The sequence below is a fragment of the Taudactylus pleione genome, unplaced genomic scaffold (assembly GCF_031769625.1).
Source record: "Taudactylus pleione unplaced genomic scaffold, aTauple2 ptg000008l, whole genome shotgun sequence".
Classification (NCBI taxonomy): domain Eukaryota; kingdom Metazoa; phylum Chordata; class Amphibia; order Anura; family Myobatrachidae; genus Taudactylus; species Taudactylus pleione.
In genome coordinates, this window is record NW_028284411.1 from 7,945,475 (window position 1) to 7,967,173 (window position 21,699).

At 47.8% G+C, this 21,699-nt stretch overlaps 1 protein-coding gene across 1 annotated transcript in view; it reads right to left on the bottom strand.

Moving 5' to 3' along the window:
• Window positions 1-14,583: 14,583 nt before the first annotated feature.
• LOC148542825 (guanylate cyclase 2G-like) overlaps window positions 14,584-21,699 on the bottom strand; it is a 91,129-nt gene continuing 84,013 nt past the window's right edge. Inside the window, exons 20-22 of the mRNA XM_088464485.1 lie at window positions 20,038-20,129; window positions 19,685-19,792; window positions 14,584-14,667 (exon numbers count right to left, since the gene is read on the bottom strand). Of these exons, the coding sequence (XP_088320611.1) occupies window positions 14,644-14,667; window positions 19,685-19,792; window positions 20,038-20,129 (224 nt within the window). The 3' untranslated portion in view covers window positions 14,584-14,643. The remainder of the gene's footprint in view (window positions 14,668-19,684; window positions 19,793-20,037; window positions 20,130-21,699) is intronic.

Here is a 21,699-nt window from a genome sequence, read left to right on the forward strand (position 1 = left end):
ACCGTTGAGAATGACGGCTGGCCCCGAAACCACTCCATCGTCCTCCTCGGAGGTGGGCACATTTCCAAAGGAGGTGGGGGGTGTAATGACTGACTCGGGAGATGGGGTGGTCAAGAGAGGGGTGGGTTGAGGGGAGGGGGAATTTGGATGGAGGGGAAATCTCCAAGAGGGATGGGCGACAGGGTCTGGGCAGAGGAGGTTTGGCTGGGGGTTGGGGAGAGTGGACGAGGGCGACGTCTGCGCCGGCGATGACGCCGTAGTCTTCACTCGGCCCCTAAATGATGGGAAACAAATTGAGGTTAGTTTAGAACATCACCTTGCTAAACGCTAATTGTTTAACAAACAAAAAGGAAAACATGCACACGCAGATATGAGTGAAAAAAAGAAACAGGCCAAACAAGAAAACATGCACACGCAGATATGAGTGAAAAAAAGAAACAGGCCAAACAAGAAAACATGCACACGCAGATATGAGTGAAAAAAAGAAACAGGCCAAACAAGAAAACATGCACACGCAGATATGAGTGAAAAAAAGAAACAGGCCAAACAAGAAAACATGCACACGCAGATATGAGTGAAAAAAAGAAACAGGCCAAACAAGAAAACATGCACACGCAGATATGAGTGAAAAAAAGAAACAGGCCAAACAAGAAAACATGCACACGCAGATATAAGTGAAAAAAAGAAACAGGCCAAACAAGAAAACATGCACACGCAGATAGGGCCACAAAGATAAACATGAAAAACAAACAAAACATAACTTACTTTCCGCTATACGCTGGCGAAAACATGCCAGCAAGCAGGGCGTCCGCTGTTGAAGGTCGGACCACCTGCGCTCCAGCTGGCCGATCTGTCGGCGTGAGCCGAAGGAACGCAGGCGGCCGCGAACCTCCGCATAGGCGGCATGCTTCTCCCGATTGCTGATGGAGGGAGGCTGGCTGGTGATACGCCTGTCCATCACCTCTGTAAGAACCAGAAGCTCTCGCTTGGTGAATGCCGAGGCTCTCATGATGGCAATGGTGTATTTTTAATAAAACAGTTTTAATAAAGACCAGAAAATTATTTTGATTGGCTAATGTAGTTGGTAAATTAACAGGAACCATTCTATTGGTTAGTGTATGAGTCATGTGTTCTACAGGCCAAAAAATCTATTGTGAGTTATGATAGGCTTGATGCAGTGACATGCGTAAGCTAATTTAAATAAAGAAATGAACCCAGTAAAATATGCGTGGGTAAAAACATGGAAAACAAATGGATAATTGGCTCAAACATGTATTTTGGCAAAAGAAAACCATTGTTTAAACCGTACGTATTCTGCGGGTAAACAAAAACACGGACAAGAGTAAAGTTTATTGAAAAAAATATAAAAAGGAACACATGTGAAGAGCAATTAAGCTAATTGATATATTGATTGGCATGATACGATTGAAGGAGGTAGGCAGAATGAACGAGCAGGTAATCGGAATCTGACAGGCCCACTTCCGGTTTGTACTTGTGCGTGCGTTCCCTGCAAGCCACATTGGGGATGTACGCTCGCTATTTGGCTCGCTCGTTAGCTAGAGGAGGGGTCGGTAGACTTTGGGGAGGAAGTTTAGCTGCGTTCGAAATTACGTGCGAGCGCTTAAATTAACATATTTTGGCACGTACGCCGAACGTACGAACGGCCACTTGCGTCCGGGTCTGAATCAGGGCCTATGGCCCTGATTCAGAGCCGGACGTTCTGACCAGAGCACTCGCTCTGAATCAGGGCCCACCTCCATTAATATGGAGCGTCCTCCTGGACGCTCGTATAGCTGTGGGTCACCATCCACAGCATATACGAGCATGCAGGATGATGGTCGCGATGGTCTTGACCATCGCGACCATCGAAACTGCGAGCAAAACCCTGCGGTTGAGTTTTTCAACCGCAAGGCCAGGAGTGATTTTGGCTCTATCAGAGCCAAAATCACTCCCACTGACATCACTAGTGATGTCAGTGGGGCTGGCTTCAGACGGTAGGCGTTCCCTTGGGAACGCCTCCGTCTGGCAGGCACGCCCACCAAAGGGGGCGTGCTGTCAGTCAACATCGACAGCATGCCCCCTTTGATGAGACACTCCGAGCGAAGGAAAGTCCTTCGCTCGTCGCATCTCGCGCATGCGCACGACGGAGCTCCCTCCGTCGTGCGCATGCGCAGTGCAGACCATCGACCCACTTGCGAGCGGACAGCCGCTCATGAGTGGGTCTGAATGAGGGCCAATGTTACTATGCGCCTGTGGTGCAAACACATCCCATTGCGTCTGCAATCCTGTACGTCTGTGGTGCACACACATCCTATTGCATCTGCGATCCTATACGCCTGTGGTGCAAACACATCCCATTGCGTCTGCGATCCTGTACGTCTGTGGTGCAAACACATCCCATTGTGTCTGCGATCCTGTACGCCTGTAGTGCAAACACATCCCATTGCTTCTGTGATCCTGTACGCCTGTGGTGCAAACACATCCCATTGCTTCTGTGATCCTGTACGCCTGTAGTGCAAACACATCTCATTGCGTCTGCGATCCTGTATGCCTGTGGTGCAAACACATCCCATTGCATCTGCGATCCTGTACGCCTGTGGTGCAAACACATCCCATTGCTTCTGTGATCCTGTACGCCTGTGGTGCAAACACATCCCATTGCTTCTGTGATCCTGTACGCCTGTAGTGCAAACACATCTCATTGCGTCTGCGATCCTGTATGCCTGTGGTGCAAACACATCCCATTGCATCTGCGATCCTGTACGCCTGTGGTGCAAACACATCCCATTGGTTCTGCGATCCTGTACACAGCACTTCTGGGAAAATTTGCAAATGCCGCAACCATAGGAATTTGTAACGAAACGCCCACTAGTGCCATCTCAAATCCACTGCTTGCATACAAAGATGCACCACCGATCTTCTGGTTGCTTAGAAAGTCCGTCGCAAATAAGCCGGCGGAGCCTTTCCCACTGCATACAAGTTTGCATTCACAGGCACGCCCCGAGAATGGGCTCAGCATGCCAATGTTTGCCTCGTCACTTCCTGTAACCTCCCACAAACGCTTCCTGAGTGTCACTCACACCGCATCTAACGTGGCTCATGCGCAGTATAAAAAAATTCATCGTTCAGATCCGCAAACAACCGCTGAATCGGGCCCTATGTGAACAAAGCCGCAAGGAAACAGTGTGTTGTAAGAGATGCGTAGAGCCCAGGGGCCCAAGCCATGAGGCCTATGATGGCCACTATTGCACAAGAAAAGTTGAACTTCCATTGCTTCCAAAGGGACATGTCATCGATATACGCCTAATGTGGACCGGATATGAAATGAATATTGCACAAAGTATGTTATATTCAGTGGGTGGCACCCAGGGCCATCTTTTCCATTGGGCTTGTTGGGCAGTTGCCCAAGGGCCCGAAGCTTGCAGGGGCCCACCAATCCGCCCCCCTACAGCCACGAGTACTCACTTCAGTCCCAGTTTCACTTCTTCCGCCGGCTTCAGACCAGTCAGGCAGAGTCTCTCTGCATGTGTGGGAGGTCTGATGGGCATGCAGGAGGGTTTAATTTTATTGACCGTTTACATTTTTTTCCCGTAAATGGGTGGGTAGGGGCCCCAGTGCATTGCTTTGCCCAGGGCCCACACTGCTGTTAAGACAACCCTGGTGGCACCGCCATTCTGGAATAGTTAATGACCGGCCCTGCAGCGCTGGAGTGAACTAAGGGTCTCATTCAGTAAAGATCGCAAGTGCTAAGACGCACGCAGTCAGCTGATTTAGCTGATTTTCACGATCTGTACATACATCGCAGTGCGCTTGAGTTAACTAGCCACTGCAATCGGGAATTAGAGCGCAGTGTGTATGCAGACCCTTCACAGAGTGATTGACAGGAAGTGCCATTTGTGGGTAGTGATGGCGGGGTGGTCGGACGAACGCAGGCGTGTCAGTGCATTGGAACGGCATTGCAGGGGTGTGAATAAATTATTCACTGCGATACCATACGCAGCCTGAAGCCTCATAGTGTGCGCTGAAGTAAGCAATTCCTGAGTGAGATCTGACCTGCATTTTCTGTGCGAAACGGTCCGATGTTACTTGATGTTACCGATTGTTTCACTATGTTGCCAAAGTAAACGGATGGGAGTAAGGGGAAGTGGGCATCCTTATGTCAGGTTGCGATCGCATTGCAAATGCAAACATTTACATATCACCGCTGATATTAGCAACTGCGTTGCGTGCGTATAAGCAGAATTGCGATCCATGCTGAATCAGGCTCTGAGTCCCAAATTTGTGCGTACTTTTAAAATGCATAAACGTATTTGAATAATAGTATTCTTGAGAGAGTTATATTGTGTGACATAGTAATAGGAAGCCCTGTTAGGTAAGTTAGTTTGGTTTGAGCTAGGAACTTGTCAGATTGACCAAACGCGTTTCGCTTACTGTTTATGTTCAGAAAGGCAATTTGATTTGCCAAATATTAAGCGTGGAATCTTAGCCTAGGCTTAATGCACAGCAGTGGGTCATCCTCCCTTATCTGCATTCTGTATGGGAAATACTCACAGGATGGACTCATCTGGCAGAGTGATGTCTATTGAAAGGCATGACACTAATTACTGAGGGTCTTAATCAGACGTGGAAGCGGCTGCAGCAGTCACTGGGTCTTTATGCTAATGTTGCGGCTGCTGGTCTTCCTACAGAGACGCCTACCGGCTACTGTGCGTATTAAGATGCACAATCGAAGAAAGCGCCAGCCCTATGGAGGAGCAGATTATCCGCCTCAACATGGCCGCCAGGGTCAGTGCAACTGCGTCTTTAGATGCAGCCGCTTACCGCAACACGCCAGCACCTGGCAAGCCACACCCATTTCCACCTGGAAGCACCCACCTAAATTGCCTCTCTCTGCATGCAACTGCGTCTTAGAGCATTAAACATCGGGGCACAGACGCAGTGCGACTCAAACGCATGTGCAGACTGAAAACATTGACACTACCTGCATCTCCGAATCGGGTTCTAAATGCCGATATGTGTACAAATGTGGTCGCTATATCGATGACCTGTCACTCACAATTCCTCACAGATTCATTTTTTAGATACCACTTTAGAAGTTTTAGAGGGAGGGGAGTCATATATACCTCTACATATAAAAACCCTGCTGACACACTCAACTTACACAAGTAATCATAAGAAAACTAAGTTGGCTCACCAATGTACCAAAAAGATGTACCAACTTCGCAGCAATTGGACCTCAGAGAAGATTTTTGAGAAACAAGCGTCCGAACTTGTACATACATTTGCAGAGTGTGAGTACCCTCACGAAAATTTTGGAAAAAGCATTGAAAGACACATTGTCTACAGACAGTAAGAATAGAAGGAAAGGAATCTGGGGAAAGCTTCTGCACCAGTAAATATTTATTTAAAAATAAGTGTGAAACCCCACACTTATTTTACTGCTGCATGAGCAGATATGTTACTGCTCAAACGTCTGTAGTGATGTGATGTGATGTAAAAAGAAGAAAATACTTCACTTAGTACTCACCTGATATATGCGCTGTGTATATGAGACACTTATCTCTACTGAGCTGATGTAATGCTCATATATATTATATTAATTAAGTCAAATTTAATACTCATATAACTTATACTGCTGAATTCAACCATTATTAGTGAGCTAGTGAAAGGCTCAGATAGTGTATACCATGTGACTGATTAGAGCTGTTGCTAGACTCACTAAGTTACCAGTTATTCATGTTATATCCTATTTATTTATAGCTGCATGAACAACAGCAAGCTTAGAATCATTTATACACACCATGGCCCTCATTCAGAGCCGCTCGTTAGCGGAAGTACGCTCGTTCCGAGCGATGTTTGCACATCTGCGCATGCGCGAACCAGTCAGTGCGGCCAAAAATCGTTTGTACGCTATATAGCGAGTGCCTGCTATTTTGAGTGACAGAATGAGGCGTATGTGGGTGGTAACAGGGGAAGGTGCTTGAAAATGGGGAGTGGAGATCCGAACGCAGGCGTGCTTAAAGGTCAAAACAGGCGTTTTATGGGTGTGCATAATTAATACAGCAGCGTCATTGACCACGTCACTGGGTTATTTTATAGCCAGAACTGCTCGCAAATTTGTGGTAGCAAACACCAACCACAAGAATAGCGTGCAGTTCATACGCTGGTCGATGTACTCGATTAATCTAATAAATAGCGGACATGACGTATGGTGCGAGCGGCCAGGGGGCATTTTTAACAAATAAACGAGCGTATGTTTTGCTCGCTCGTTCAGACTTAGAGGTGGGAACAGACTGCAATTTGCGAACGGATCATTTGAATAGCCACCCCTTGTTTTTGAACGAACGGCCGCAAATAGCGAACGGCTCTGAATCAGGCCCCATGTGTGCTGTTAAAATTTGGCTTCTTTCCCAGATACTCCCTAATATGGGCATGGGTTTTCTTAGTGTCAAAGCTAATGTAAATACCCTTATGATTTAAATGGCTACATGTGCTGCTAACATTATAACAAGACGCTGTGACACTGCAACATTGTATATCTGAAGATTTGGCTTTCTTCCCAGAGATTTGCTGAATACACTGCAGACAGCACATGTGCATGTTTACCTGCAGCCTAATGAATAGCCATTAATGTCCAATAACATGGTAGGATAATATGAGGGGATAAGGTGATAATATAGGATATCAATCTCCTACTCCTACATGACATTTGTGATATGAAATCTATATTAATTGAGCCAATTGACTGATTACAAGTATATTAGTCGGTCTATACGGAATATAATTCCAGCCCCTTAGATGTTATAAGTTATTTGTTGGCTTTGCAGCAGTTAAGTCAACCTTTGTTTAAATGTATTAGATTCCATGTGCATTTCAGCTATAGGTGGCAATCTAGTTATATGAGTATATTGCGGCCATTTCTCACATGCATATCATAGCAATTCTGACATGCAGTGAACATTGCAGAATATTATCCCACTTATAGGGATGTTATAGCATGCCACATATAATTGGTCCCAATTAAATGCATTTTTTGATTTGCTGTTTTTGGATTTGCATATATTCTATGACTTATTTGTGAGAGATTTTCTATTTATTAATATCCATTTTTGTGTCACCATTCCACGCGCAGGTGTACCAATAACACTATTCATTTCAATAATTAACACACTGAGACGTTTTTTCATTTTTTATTTTCACTGGAGAGATTATTATATATACAATTTTAATATTGTTTAATAAAAGTTAAATTTTATCACATTTTTTGTTAGTGCGCCAACCAAGGGACATTTCTGTCTTCTTTTTTATTTTTCTACAGACAGTAAGACTTTATTTACAGATAGGACTGCACCGACAGATACTAAAACAGACTTAGGACCCACTTTTATTTCTAAATATAATATAGCAGCACCAAAAATCATGTCAATAATCAGCTATTTTGGCAAAAGATCTTGACAAGAAACCTAATATTATTTTTAAAAGAGCGAAAAATCTAAAGAATATTCTTGCCCCAAGCTTCTGTAGGAATTCTATGGTGAATAAGGCACCTATATAACAAGCACTCACTAAACAAGTTGTACGTAGGTTCTATTGCTGTAATAGTAATAGATGTCTGACCTGTACATATGCTATGGATAAAACAAAATCAGTACATGCCGCTCACTCCAAGAAAGAATTTAACATTAAATCTTATATGAATTGTAACTCTAGTTACGTCGTTTATCTTCTATGGTGCCCTTGTAATCTATATTATATAGGGAGAACCACACAACCCTGAGAGTCAGATTCCTCGAGCATAGACACAATATAATGTATGGAATTCTCAATCATAGAGTATTTAGGCATTTCTCTGAGTGTCACACCAGAGACCCAAAAGGACTCAAAGTAACAGCAGTAGAACATACAGTATCACTGATACATGTAGAGGTGAAGATTTATGTAGACAAGAAGCCGCTTGGATTTGTAAATTACAGACCACAAGGATTAAACGAAAATATAGATCTGGAATTTATCTAGATATATTTACACAGCAATATATTTGTGCTTTCTGCAGTCTGTGTCTGTATACACGTGTGTACTGTATATACATATACACATATCACTTATTGTGCGGTTGTGCGTGTGTGTTTATGCACACGTGTTTGTATTTATGTTCTCTCTCTCTCTCTCTCTCTCTCTATATATATACTGTATATAGACATTTTTTATGCAATACCAAATTATGTGTATGTATATTTCCTATTATTGGTTTTGGTTTGTTACTTTACTGTAGGTAAAAGAGCATATAGATATTATTCTAGTTAAATTATTGCTTTTCTATATACCTATTAAAGGTTAAGATGAGCACCATTACTAATTATATAGGGCCTGATTCAGAGCCGGACGCTCTGACCAGAGCGCTCGCTCTGAATCAGGGCCCTCCTCCATTAAAATGGAGCGTCCTCCTGGACGCTCGTATAGCTGAGGGTCACCACCCACTCAGATTGCACACTATGGGGGTCATTCAGACCCACTCGCGAGCGGCAGTACGCTCGCAGGTGGGTCGATGTTCCCCACTGCGCATGCGCACGACGGAGGGAGCTCCGTCGTGCGCATGCGCGAGACCCGGTGAGCGACGGGCTTTCCATCGCTCGGGGTCTCGCACCAAAGGGGGCGTGCTGTCGATGTTGATTGACAGCACGCCCCCTTTGGTGGGCGTGCCAGGGGCGTGCCTGCCAGACGGAGGCGTTCCCATGGGAATGCCTACCGTCTGAAGCCGGCCCCACTGACATCACTAGTGATGTCAGTGGGAGTGATTTTGGCTCTGATAGAGCCAAAATCACTCCAGGGCTTGTGGCTGGGAAACCCGACCGCAGGGTTTCCCTCGCAAGTCCGATGGTCGCGATGGTCAAGACCATCGCGACCATCTTTTTGAACGCTCGTAAATGCTGTGGGTGGTGACCCTCAGCTATACGAGCGTCCAGGAGGACGCTCCATTTTAATGGAGGAGGGCCCTGATTCAGAGCGAGCGCTCTGGTCAGAGCGTCCGGCTCTGAATCAGGCCCTATATAAGTATACCAGTGAGTGTTGTAATACAATAAGTCCGCTGAAGATTAGTCACACAAGTGAAGGTTACTAAATTTTATAATAGAATAGGTTTAAAGTATTTTAATTTGAGTATATATTTTTATTTGTTCATTTCTTCAATCACGAAATCTCAGGGGAAGATGTACTAAGCTCTGAAAAGTGATAAAGTGCAGAGTGGTAAATAACCAGCCACTCAGCTCCCAACTGTCATGTTACAGGCTGTGTTTGAAAAATTACAGTTGGGAGCTAATTGGCTGGTTATTTATCACTCTGCACTTTATCACTTTTCAGAGCTTAGGGCCTGATTCAGACCCACTCGCGAGCGGCTGTCCGCTCGCAAGTGGGTCGATGGTGTGCACTGCGCATGCGCACGACGGAGGGAGCTTCGTCGTGCGCATGCGCAAGACGCGACGAGCGAAGGACTTTCCTTCGCTCGTTGTGTCTGATCAAAGAGGGCGTGCTGTCGATGTTTATTGACAGCACGCCCCCTTTGGTGGGCGTGCCGGGGGCGTGCCTCCCAGACGGGGGCGTTCCCAAGGGAACGCCTACCGTCAGAAGCCGGCCCCACTGACATCACTAGTGATGTCAGTGGGAGTGATTTTGGCTCTGATAGAGCCAAAATCACTCCGGGCCTTGCGGTGGAGAAACTCAACCGCAGGCTTCGGCTCGCAGTGGCGATGGTCGCGATGGTCAAGGGGGTGTGCCCTGGCAATGCCTGCCCACGCCCTATCCTAGGCTTGATCTAGGGTCTTCGCCGCTCATGTCCTAACCTGGCAAATGCTCAGGAAAGCAGAGAGGGTCCGCAGGGGTGTGACTCGGTATTGCTGGGTGGGTGCCTGGAAGAGCAGTACCCACACATACTGAAAATCATGTTGTGCACCCACTAGCCGGTGTTGCTTGTTGGAAAGAGCCAAACAGTCACTTCAATAATAAAACCACCTAACTCTTTAGATGCACTTCCCTTGCTAAATTAAACTTTTACATCTCAAAAACGCTGCTCACTCTAGTTTCATTTATGTTTTACAATAATCATGACAGCGAGGGGCCATTTGGGACAGCGAGTGGCCATTTGGGACAGCGAGGGGCCATTTGGGACAGTGGACCTCATTCAGAGTCTCTCGCAAGCGGCCACTCACTCGCATCAAGCATATGCAAATTTTTCAAAGTGACGCCACGGGAAGCGATCACTCGCCAAGGCATAAGCACGCCCACCATGACTTAGCGAGTGGCCAGCGTACGCCCTATCGCACAGGCAGAGCCGCCCACCAGCACACGTCATCTCCAGGAAGTGTATTAAAACATTGGTACATCGAGCACCATCAGTAGTGATCGCAGCACTTGTGGTTGCATTACCCTACCGCAAGCACTGCGAGAACTTCAGTGTAAAAATCAGGCATGTGACGTGTACTATGACGCTGGCTGTTAATTATGCATCCCTTAAAAAAGGCGTTGCAAGTCCACTCCCCTGTTATTAGTGTCCTGCCCCTGTTACCACCCACAAACGGCCTCTCCTGTCACTCATTTCACTGGGCTGTCTTTGCTGGGCAAGCCAGCGGCCTGCGATCGCACAGAGTAGTTCGCGCACGCACATGCACGTACATAAACCACCGGTCCGCTTGCGAGAGCACATCGCTAGCGAGAGACTCCAGTGTTTTTTGTAACATTTGAATGTTTTTAACTTTTTATTAAATTTGTCAAAAAGCTTTGGGAAAAGTGTTTTTGTGCAGAGGTTTGTCTGGGAGGATCAGAAGGCATCCAATTTAGTATAGGAGAAGAGCCAAGAAAGCCCTTTTGGTGCTCTCCCGCTAGGTACAGTAGGGAACACACACCCCTCTAAATGCACTTACTCATTTAAATAATCTCACCCCGAAAAAAAAAAAGTCAGCACACACATCACCCAGTACTAAGGCAGACACTTGATCGTGGACAGTGGAACCTCTACACCCCAGACCACCTTGGCAATTGTACATCTGCGCACAAGCAAGAGAACAGGTACATTTGTGCTACACTGCGCTTATGACAACACATTTGCGCGGCACATTTTGAACAACATTGTGTATTTCCTGCATACAATAACTGGTCAGTTGTCTTATATCCCAATAAATTTATTAAGGGTACAATTTTTATGGGCAATAACAGATTAATGTAATAAAGATAAAAATGACAGTCATTTTATGACCGATTTATTAATTTCCAACAAAATACAATTTATTTTTATTTTTATAAAAGTGAAATTCAATGCATTAGTAATAGTAGTAATAATAATAATATATTTACATTAAAACCCTGTGCGAGAGACAAAGTGATATACTTGTGATACACTGTTTGCTGGGAGAGGCCAGGTGGCTTTCTGTAACGTGTCTTCTATACCTGGGAAATGATGTAATAAGGGAAATGCTTTGCTCTCACTGGGGGCGATTCAATTCAGCCCAATGTTTAATAGCCCCGGTAAGGAGTTCCTGGAGCCAGGGGCGTCTTAAGAGAGGAGGGGGCCTGTGTGCAATCCCTGTGCCGGGCCCCCTCCTCTCTCCCCGGCGGCCGGCAGCCGACTGACACAGCTGGCCGGCCACGGCAGAGTCAGTAGACTCTGGGCACTAAAGAGTGTGCCCAGAGTCTACTGCGCATGCGCAGAACGCCAGAAAAATGGCCGCGGCGGCTATTTTCCGGTGTTCTGTGCAGCGCTGACACCCGACGCTGGACCACAGACAGGTGAGTTTTAGACAATAAGGGTGCAGCAGCAAGTAGTCTCCCTTTGCAGCCCCGCGGCCCCAGCACACAGCAGCATGTGCTGGGCTGCTCAGATGACAAGGAGGAGGGGGGAGTGGCGTCGGACCCGGGACCCCGTCGGCACTCTCCAGCAAGCCTGGGTAATTAGTGACCACTCCTCCCCCTCTCGGTGGCCCTGGTTGTGCTCAGTGGCACCAGCCTCCCTGTTCTCACTGCAGCCCAGCACACAGCAGCCGCTGACAGGACTAAGAGGGGGAGGGGGGAGCGGTGGACCCCAGCCCTTCCAGCAAGCCTTTTTAAGGCACTACAACAACCAATTTTGCAGAATCAGGGTGGTAGAGCGCATTGTTGTATTCCAAAACATATAAGAGGCTTATGGGACATGCTATAAAACACTGTCCTGGCTGCTGTAGTGAGGCTCAGCCTCTCCCGAAGATTGTGGTGCAGATAATCAGGGTGACGCATAGAGGACCAGCACTATACTATCTCTATAAAACACTGTCCTGGCTGCTGTAGTGAGGCTCAGCCTCTCCCGTAGTTAATTGTGGTGCAGATAATCAGGGTGACGCATAGAGGACCAGCACTATACTATCTCTATAAAACACTGTCCTGGCTGCTGTAGTGAGGCTCAGCCACTCCCGTAGTAAATTGTGGTGCAGATAATCAGGGTGACGCATAGAGGACCAGCACTATACTATCTCTATAAAACACTGTCCTGGCTGCTGTAGTGAGGCTCAGCCTCTCCCGTAGATTGTGGTGCAGATAATCAGGGTGACGCATAGAGGACCAGCACTATACTATCTCTATAAAACACTGTCCTGGCTGCTGTAGTGAGGCTCAGCCTCTCCCGTAGTAAATTGTGGTGCAGATAATCAGGGTGACGCATAGAGGACCAGCACTATACTATCTCTTTAATTCAACAAAATTTATAGTTAATCTTTTTTTCTGAAATTTTTTTCAAAGCCAGATAAAAGGTAGAGAGTACAAGTACACACATCTTCACAGGATTTCCCTTGCTCTATGTGCTGGTGTAATTCTCAGTATCGTCTCTCACTCTGCGTGTACGGACAGCTGTACAGGATTTCCCTTGCCCTGGATGTAATTCTCAGTATCGTCTCTCACTCTGCGTGTACTGACAGCTGTACAGGATTTCCCTTGCTCTATGTGCTGGTGTAATTCTCAGTATCGGTTCTCACTATGTGCGTACGGACAGCTGTACAGGATTTCCCTTGCCCTGGATGTAATTCTCGGTACTGGCTCGCACTCTACATGTACGGACAGCTATACAGGATTTCCCTTGTCCTGGATGTAAATCTCAGTACCGGCTCTCACTCTGTGTGTACAGACAGCTATACAGGATTTCCCTTGCCCTGCGTGCTGGATGAAATTCTCAGTATCGTCTCTCACTCTGCATGTACGGACAGCTATACAGGATTTCCCTTGCTTTATGTGCTGGTGTAATTCTAGGTATTGGCTCTCACTTTGCGTGTACGGGCAGCTGTACAGGATTTCCCTTGCTCTATATGCTGGTGTAATTCTAGGTATTGGCTCTCACTCTGGCCCTCATTCAGAGGCGGTCGGAGGATGCAAGCGGTCACTCAGAAACTGGGCGGCCACTTGCATCCTGAACGGCCGCCTCTGTTTCGGTTGTTAGGCTGTGGGTTTACACCCACAGCTCTAACGACCGCTAGGGTGATGGTCGCGATGGTCATAGACCATCGCGACCATCGGGGCTTACGACGAGACCCTAGGGTAGGGTTTCACTTGTCGTAAGCCCCGAAGAGCTTCTGGCTCTGTCAGAGCCGGAAGCTCTCCACTGACATCACTAGTGATGTCAGTGGGGCCTCCCCCAAATGGCAGGCGTTCCCATGGGAACGCCTCCGTTTGGGCTGCCACCCCCCCGGCCCGCCTTCCAAACGGGGCGAGCTGTCAATCAACATCAACAGCTCGCCCCCATTGGAAAGAGACCCGCTACGACCGGCGCTGTCGGTCGCAGCGGGTGTCACGCATGCGCACGAAGGAGCCAGCTCCCTCGTGCGCATGCGCACTGGACAAACATCGAGGCGGCCGTGCAGTCGTAGACCGTACGGCCGCCTCTGAATAAAGCCCTCTGTGTGTACAGACAGCTATACAGGATTTCCCTTGCCCTGCATGCTGGATGAAATTCTCAGTATCGGCTCTCACTCCACATGAACGGACAGCTATACAGGACTTCCCTTACTCAATGTTCTGGAGTAATTCTAGGTATTGGCTCTCACTCTATGTGCACAGACAGCTATACAAGATTTCCTTTGCCCTGCCTGCTGGATGAAATTCTCAGTATCGGCTCTCACTCTGCATGTACGGACAGCTATACAGGATTTCCCTTGCTCTATGTGCTGGTGTAATTCTAGGTATTGGCTCTTACTCTGTGTTTATGGACAGCTATACAGGATTTCCCTTTCCATGTATGCTGGATGTAAATCTCAGTACCAGCTCTCACTCTGCTTGTATGGACAGCTATACAGGATTTCCCTTGCATTGTTTGTATCACCCCAGATATACTGTACAGGATCGGATGTAGTATAATAGAACATTAATGCAGTAAATGTAGCTAGACTTTTCCACTTTCTACTTATATTGTAAGTCCTGACTTTGTAAGGAATCCCTTATATATTGTACGTGCATATTATTGTATAAATAAGAAAAGTGTCAGGGAGTATTTGTAATTGAAAATCTCAAGCCGTAGAGTCGTAGGGTGGTAATAATATGTCTGCTGAACCGTCCTCATTTCCAGCTGCTGTGGTTTCCTGGCTCTATAAAGTTACTGACAGGTGGAATTTGAGCATCATGGACACAGGTCGGCTCAGGTCAGGTGACAATGATCTCTTCCTCCTGCAGTGAAACAATAAAGACCGGACTCATAAGGACACATTCACTACCATTGTGTGTGTGCCTATATATATGCACATAGGGCCGGACTCAGACCCGTTCGCTAAGCTGCAGACGCACGCTATGGGCGATTATCGCACATTTGCACATGCGTATGCGTCAAAGTACACATGCGCGAACCAGTCACTGCGGCCGGGAATTGTGCGCTTGTAGTACACAGACTGGACGCTACTTTGAGTGACAGATCGTGCCGTTTGTGGGTGGTAACAGGGGAAGGTGCTTGTGAACGGGGGAGTGGTGCTGCGAACGCAGGCGTGTCTGGCCGTCCAAACTGAGTTTTATGGGTGTGCATAATTAGCATGGCGGCATCATTGTGTAATACCCCACTATATGAGGTATTATGCCTGACTGGGCATTGGACTACAGCGCATGTCTGTCATTACACAGGCAGACACCCAGTCATTTCTGTAGCTGCTGAAGAGGTCAGCAGCAGGTCACATGACCAGTGTCAGGTGGTCAGACATGCTGTATGACAGTTGGAAGCGAGCGGCAGTTGGCCAGTGAGTGCCTGAGATAATGTTCGGAGGGCAGGACGCTGCCGATGGTGGTAAAAGGCTCCTGACAGGAACCCGCGGCTGTGTGAGCCGAGGTAGCAGACGACGGCCCCAGAAGGCCCTCTGCCTGCAGCCTTTCAGCCTGCAGAGGGATAAATAGGCCACAGCTTATGAGGACTGATAGCTGGAGCTGTCACTGCAATAGTGATAATTCAACAAATATTGAAGAAGTGAAGCTCTGTGAGTATAGTGCCTACTGTTCCCCCTCTGCAGTGTGTGTTAGTGGCAGAGCACACTTACCTCTATAGTGACAGAACTATTGATTAAGGGCCTGATTCAGAGCCGGACGCTATTTGCGCTCGCTCGTTCAGAAAATAAGGGTGGCTATTCAAATGAACCGTTCGCTCTTTGCGGTCTGTTCACGCCTCTATGTCTGAACGAGCTAACAAAACTTGCGGTCGTTTCTTGGAAAACTACGCCCCCTGGCCGCTCGCATCCTACGTCATGTCCGCTATTTATTAGATTAATCGAGTACATCGACCAGGGTATGAACTGCTCGCTATTCTTGTGGTTGGTTTTTGCTACCACAATTTTGCGAGCAGTTCTGGCTATAAAATAACCCAGTGACGTGGTCAATGACGCTGCTGTATTAATTATGCACACCCATAAAACGCCCGTTTTGACCTTTAAGCACGCCTGCGTTCGGATCTCCACTCCCCGTTTTCAAGCACCTTCCCCTGTTACCACCCACATACGCCTCTTCCTGTCACTCAAATTTTCAGGCATTCGCTATTTTGCGAGCACATTAATTTCGACCGCACTGACTGGTTTGCGCATGCATATAACGATCCGTACGCATGCGCAGTTGGGCAAACATCGCTCGGAGCGAACGAGCGGCCGCTTACGAGCGGCTCTGAATCAGGCCCTAAGTGAGGAAATAGAGACTAAAGGAAACTGCTCTAAGAAGCTACAAAGGGGCCCCTAGGTGCAGAATAATATGTTACTGAGCCAGAGGCTAATGAGAGCAAGTAAGCGCTCAGATTACCTGACCGTGGCAGGAAATATCTGAGAGCTGTGGTACAGTTAGTTCTGCATGTAGCCGTGCTGAGCTCCGATATTACCTCAGGAGAGGGAGACGCATACTTGCCGACAATCAGCTCCAGCCTTCCGGGAGGGAGCTGATTGTCGGCTAACAGCGGGGGGCGGGGCCGGCCATTGAGGGCGGAGCCGGTCAGGTTGTTTCTCATTGGGGGTGGAGCCGGGGGCGGGACAGCACCTTCGCGTCATAGTGGCTCCACCCCCTCTTCACAATGCCGTTATTTTCGGTGTTGTGAAGCAGGGGGCGGGGCCACGATGACGCGATTCAGCGCGAATCGCGTCACCGGCCCCCCTGCTGCGGGGGTTTCTAGTTGTTTCAGGGGGGAGGTAGGGAGGGTCAGAGACTTCCGGGAGGCTTGCCTGCCTTTTCGGGGGGCCGGGAGCGGCACCCGAAAATCGGGAGGCTCCCGGGGAAATCGGGAGGGTAGGCAAGCCTGGAGACTCATTCACAGCAGCACTAACAGCAGCAGCGCACACACACTGAGGCTATATCAGAACAGTCAGTATAAACTGTGATAGACAGACTCTTGCGTCAGACGTTACTTTAACTGCTCAGAATAAAGCATCTTAAGGAGAGGAGCCGTCAGCCGCCATTTTATACTTCTGCAACAAGTTTTATCAGTGTAATTCCCAAAATGACCCTCAGCCTAGGGCTGCTACAGTACGTAAAAAGTCAGGATACAGCTTTGACAGGAACACTTATAGTGTATTTTGCTAAAGTTTCCTTATTCACCAGCCAGTTCATCTTTCGTTTCTTTATTCCGTAATGTGCACCAACGAAGGCCTGGCCAGGCAGGACTGCCAGGTTTTAGCCGGGGTATAGTGTATTACTAATGAATTGTATTTGTATACATATTGATGGGTAGAGTTAAGCTAGTCTCTATGGTTATTTAATGTGTGCAATTGAAGGTTCTAATACACTGTAAACCTTATATAATTCTATTTCTGGGGTATTAATAGTAACAAAGTGTAGAGTTAGTGTAAAGATATAGGAAGCATGGTTACCGTTTCTTAGAGCATACATGATCATAAGTTAGTGTTGCACTTTAATTGAAAGTCTTCCGATATCGGTTAGACTAGACATTTAATGGTCATTTCAATTCACAATTCCTGAAATGTATATATGTGACGCATGTATATCCTATTTGTTGCAATAGTTTGCTGTGGCATATTAACTATTACTTAAAGACATAGGGCCTGATTCAGACCCACTCGCGAGCGGCTGTACGCTCGCAAGTGGGTCGATGGTCTGCACTGAGCATGCGCACGACGGAGGGAGCTCCGTCGTGCGCATGCGCCAGACACGACGAGCGAAGGACTTTCCTTCGCTCGTTGTGTCCGATCAAAGGGGGCGTGCTGTCAATGTTGATTGACAGCACGCCCCCTTTGGTGGGCGTGCCGGGGGCGTGCCTCCCTGATGGGGGCGTTCCCACGGGAACGCCTCCCGTCAGAAGCCGGCCCACTGACATCACTAGTGATGTCAGTGGGAGTGATTTTGGCTCTGATAGAGCCAAAATCACTCCGGAGCTTGCGGTTGAAAACCTCAACCGCAGGCTCCGGCTCGCAATTTCGATGGTCGCGATGGTCACGACCATCGCGGCCATCAAAATGCACGCTCGTATAGCCTGTGGGTGGTGACCCACAGCTATACGAGCGTCCAGGAGGACGCTCCATGAAAAAGGAGCCCGGCCCTCATGCAGAGCGTGTGCTCTGCTCAGAGCGTACGGCTCTGAATGAGGGCCATAGTCAGGTAAGGAAATAAAAGGAAAACCCCCACTATTGAGGAGTTCCTATTTAATAAAGCGATTGTGGGTTTACACTGTGTCAATTGCTGTGTTGGGAATGGGGACCACCTGCCTCTCTGCTGGGGCGTAGGCAAGAAGGAAAACCAGGAACAATTTAACATTTAAAAGTTCCATACTACAGAATCTAACCACACGTGGTATAACACTTGTACACGTCACTTGGTTGTTTTTCAGCCTGCAGTGTATGACACGCCTCTCAGATGTAGCAGGACATGCCCATCACATGTATGACACGCCTCTCAGATGTAGCAGGACATGCCCATCACATGTATGACACGCCTCTCAGATGTAGCAGGACATGCCCATCACATGTATGACACGCCTCTCAGATGTAGCAGGACACGCCCATCACATGTATGACACGCCTCTCAGATGTAGCAGGACACGCCCATCACATGTATGACACGCCTCTCAGATGTAGCAGGACACGCCCATCACATGTATGACACGCCTCTCAGATGTAGCAGGACACGCCCACTGTACAGCTGCTCTCAGAGGTGCTGCTTTCACAATCTCCCTGAAATGCTTTTTCAAAAGTAGGCAAGTATGGCTCCGATGGCTCTCGATGGTTCCGATTGTGACATGATGCAGTGACCCTGTATGCATCCATAACAAGCAGGACAATGCTTAAATGCCTATGTCACATCAGAAGCCAGGGAAATACAATCTGGGCTAACGCACCTGTGCGGCCGCCCTGCTGGAACAGACTTTGAGCCGGCACTGGCAACATGGTTTGTCCAGACGCAAAGTTACTTGCTTACTTTGGTCCCAAATCAGGATGAGCCCCAAAGTCCCTTGTACTACTCTCTGGAGCTCATTCAGACCCGCTCGCTAGATGCGTTCACTCGCACCCCACGTATGCAAATCCAGCGCACGCCCAGCAAGGCATGCAATCGCCCACTATGTCTTGGCGTGCGATCACTTTGTGTATGCAGACGCCCAACAGCCATTCAGAAGACGCCCACTTGCGCACGTCATCTCCTGGAAGTGCATGAAAACATTGGTACATTGAGCGCCATCGGAGGCGATCGCAGTGGTTGAGGTTGACTATACCCTGCCGCAAGCACTGCGATCACTTCAGTGTGAAATACAACCAGGTGACGTGTACTATGACGCTGCCTGTTAATTAAGCACGCCTCTGCAACGGCGTTGAAACACTCAGGCACGCCTGCGTTCATACCTCCACTCCCACGTTTCTAGTGGCCTGCCCCTGTCACCACCCACAAACGGCTTCTCCTGGCGGGCTGTCTATGTGCAGCGAACGATTGCTTCCCGAGCGCTCGCACAGGTTTGCGCACGTGCCTTGTGATGCATGCGCAGATTGCAACTATCGGCCAGCTATGAGCGATCGCATCCCTAGCGAGCGGGTCTGAATCAGCTCCTCAGTTCTAACAGCAACTCTGTGAGAGCTCTCTGCCCTCACCTGGACCATCTAGTTTGCAGGGCAACGGTCAATTAATAACGTTTCTCAATGAAGGCTGACGACAAGGTGGCGCTGCAGTGACAGGACCTGGGTCAGTCTGATAGGAACGTGAGAGGACAGGGGACTATTGGGCAACATACCTCAAAGGAACCATTTATGGGGTCTATCAGGTCATCAGGAAAATCCGGTAGGGGCATCTGGAAGCCTTTCTTGCCCTTCAGCCAGAACGTTTTCTGCTTTCCTTTCCCCTGAGAATAAATAATTCACTGTTATCCGCTGAAGACCCTAAACATCAGTGTAATATGTTCACCGCTACTTTGCTAGGAATTCAGTTGTCCCCTAAGGGAGAGAACACGCATCACACAGATTGCTAAGGTCCCATAAAAGGCCATCGCTGAACTCCTTTCCCGGTGGCCAGAATCAGGACTGTGTAAATAGGGACTATTGAGGGATATGGAGTCAGGGCTGCTATTACGTATCACAGAGACCTTACCTTTACCTGGATCCAGCCCCTTTCCTTTATGTCGTAGCCCCCGATCTGCTTCAGAGCGCTGGCAGTGGTTTCAGAGATATGAATCCGCAGAGCTGCCAGGAGGAAAGACCCAGACTTTAACCGTTTTACAGACATTATTGCAGTAAGAAGCAGCGTGGGTGAGTACGTGGAGCGTCACTTCCTTCTGCATGGGGAGGACGCATGGCCGGATTAAGGACCACATGGGACATGGAAGTAGAGGAGCTTCCCTGGCCTATGTGAGAAGTGGAGTAGGGATGGACACCAGAAGCCGATGGTTAGCAACCATCGAGGTTTCTGATTTGATGGAAGTGCTTTTTCCAATGAATACCAGGAATTCGATGGTTGCCAGCCATCGGATGCAGCTTTCTGATACCCACTCGATGGCTGGCTGTAAAGGGGGAGCACCGGGTGAGCTGCAGGAAATAGATAGGGTGCTTCCCCTTTTCGGCCGCAAGTATAACCATCGCGATGGTTAAACTATCTAATGGATGTGATGTCGTTAGCCCGGCAACTATTATGATGCCGGGTTTCCGTTGTCCATCCCTAAAGTGGAGGAACTGTAAGAAATGAAGGAGCTGTGACCAGTGCCATGTAGGTGTGTCCAGTGCGGTGTGGATGTGGCCAGTGCCGTGTGGGTGTGGCCAGTGTCATGTGGGTGTGGCCAGTGCCATGTGGGTGTGGCCAGTGCCATACGGGCTTATACATCTCCTACTCTTTCAGACCCAATGTCTGGAACATAAAAATACAATTTTAATACTTGGCAGCTGGTCACCATTATGCTGTGATGTTGATGGGCCTATTTTTATGTAAAGGCCTGGAGCTCTAGTGTCACCTGCCCTATTCTTTATCTGGCCCTGGGGGGACGGGTACTCCAAAATTCTTGGCTGCCCTGACAAAAATGGCAACTTTGCTGAATAGTGAGCTCTGCAAACAGATTAACTAGTACTATCGTGTAATAGAGTCATATAATACTACTACTACTACTACTACTGCTACTACTACTGCTACTGCTGCTACTACTACTACTGCTACTGCTACTACTACTACTACTACTACTGCTACTACTACTGCTACTACTGCTACTGCTACTACTACTACTACTACTGCTACTGCTGCTACTACTACTACTGCTACTGCTACTACTGCTACTGCTACTACTACTACTACTGCTACTGCTACTACTGCTACTACTACTACTACTACTACTGCTACTGCTACTGCTACTACTGCTACTGCTACTACTACTACTACTACTGCTACTACTACTACTGCTACTACTGCTACTGCTACTACTACTACTACTACTGCTACTACTACTACTACTACTACTGCTACTACTACTGCTACTACTACTACTACTGCTACTGCTGCTACTACTACTACTGCTACTACTACTACTACTACTACTACTACTGCTACTGCTACTGCTGCTACTGCTACTGCTACTGCTACTGCTGCTACTGCTACTACTACTACTACTGCTACTACTACTGCTACTACTACTGCTACTACTACTACTACTACTACTACTGCTACTGCTACTGCTGCTACTGCTACTGCTACTGCTGCTACTGCTACTACTACTGCTACTGCTGCTACTACTACTACTGCTACTACTACTACTGCTACTGCTACTACTAC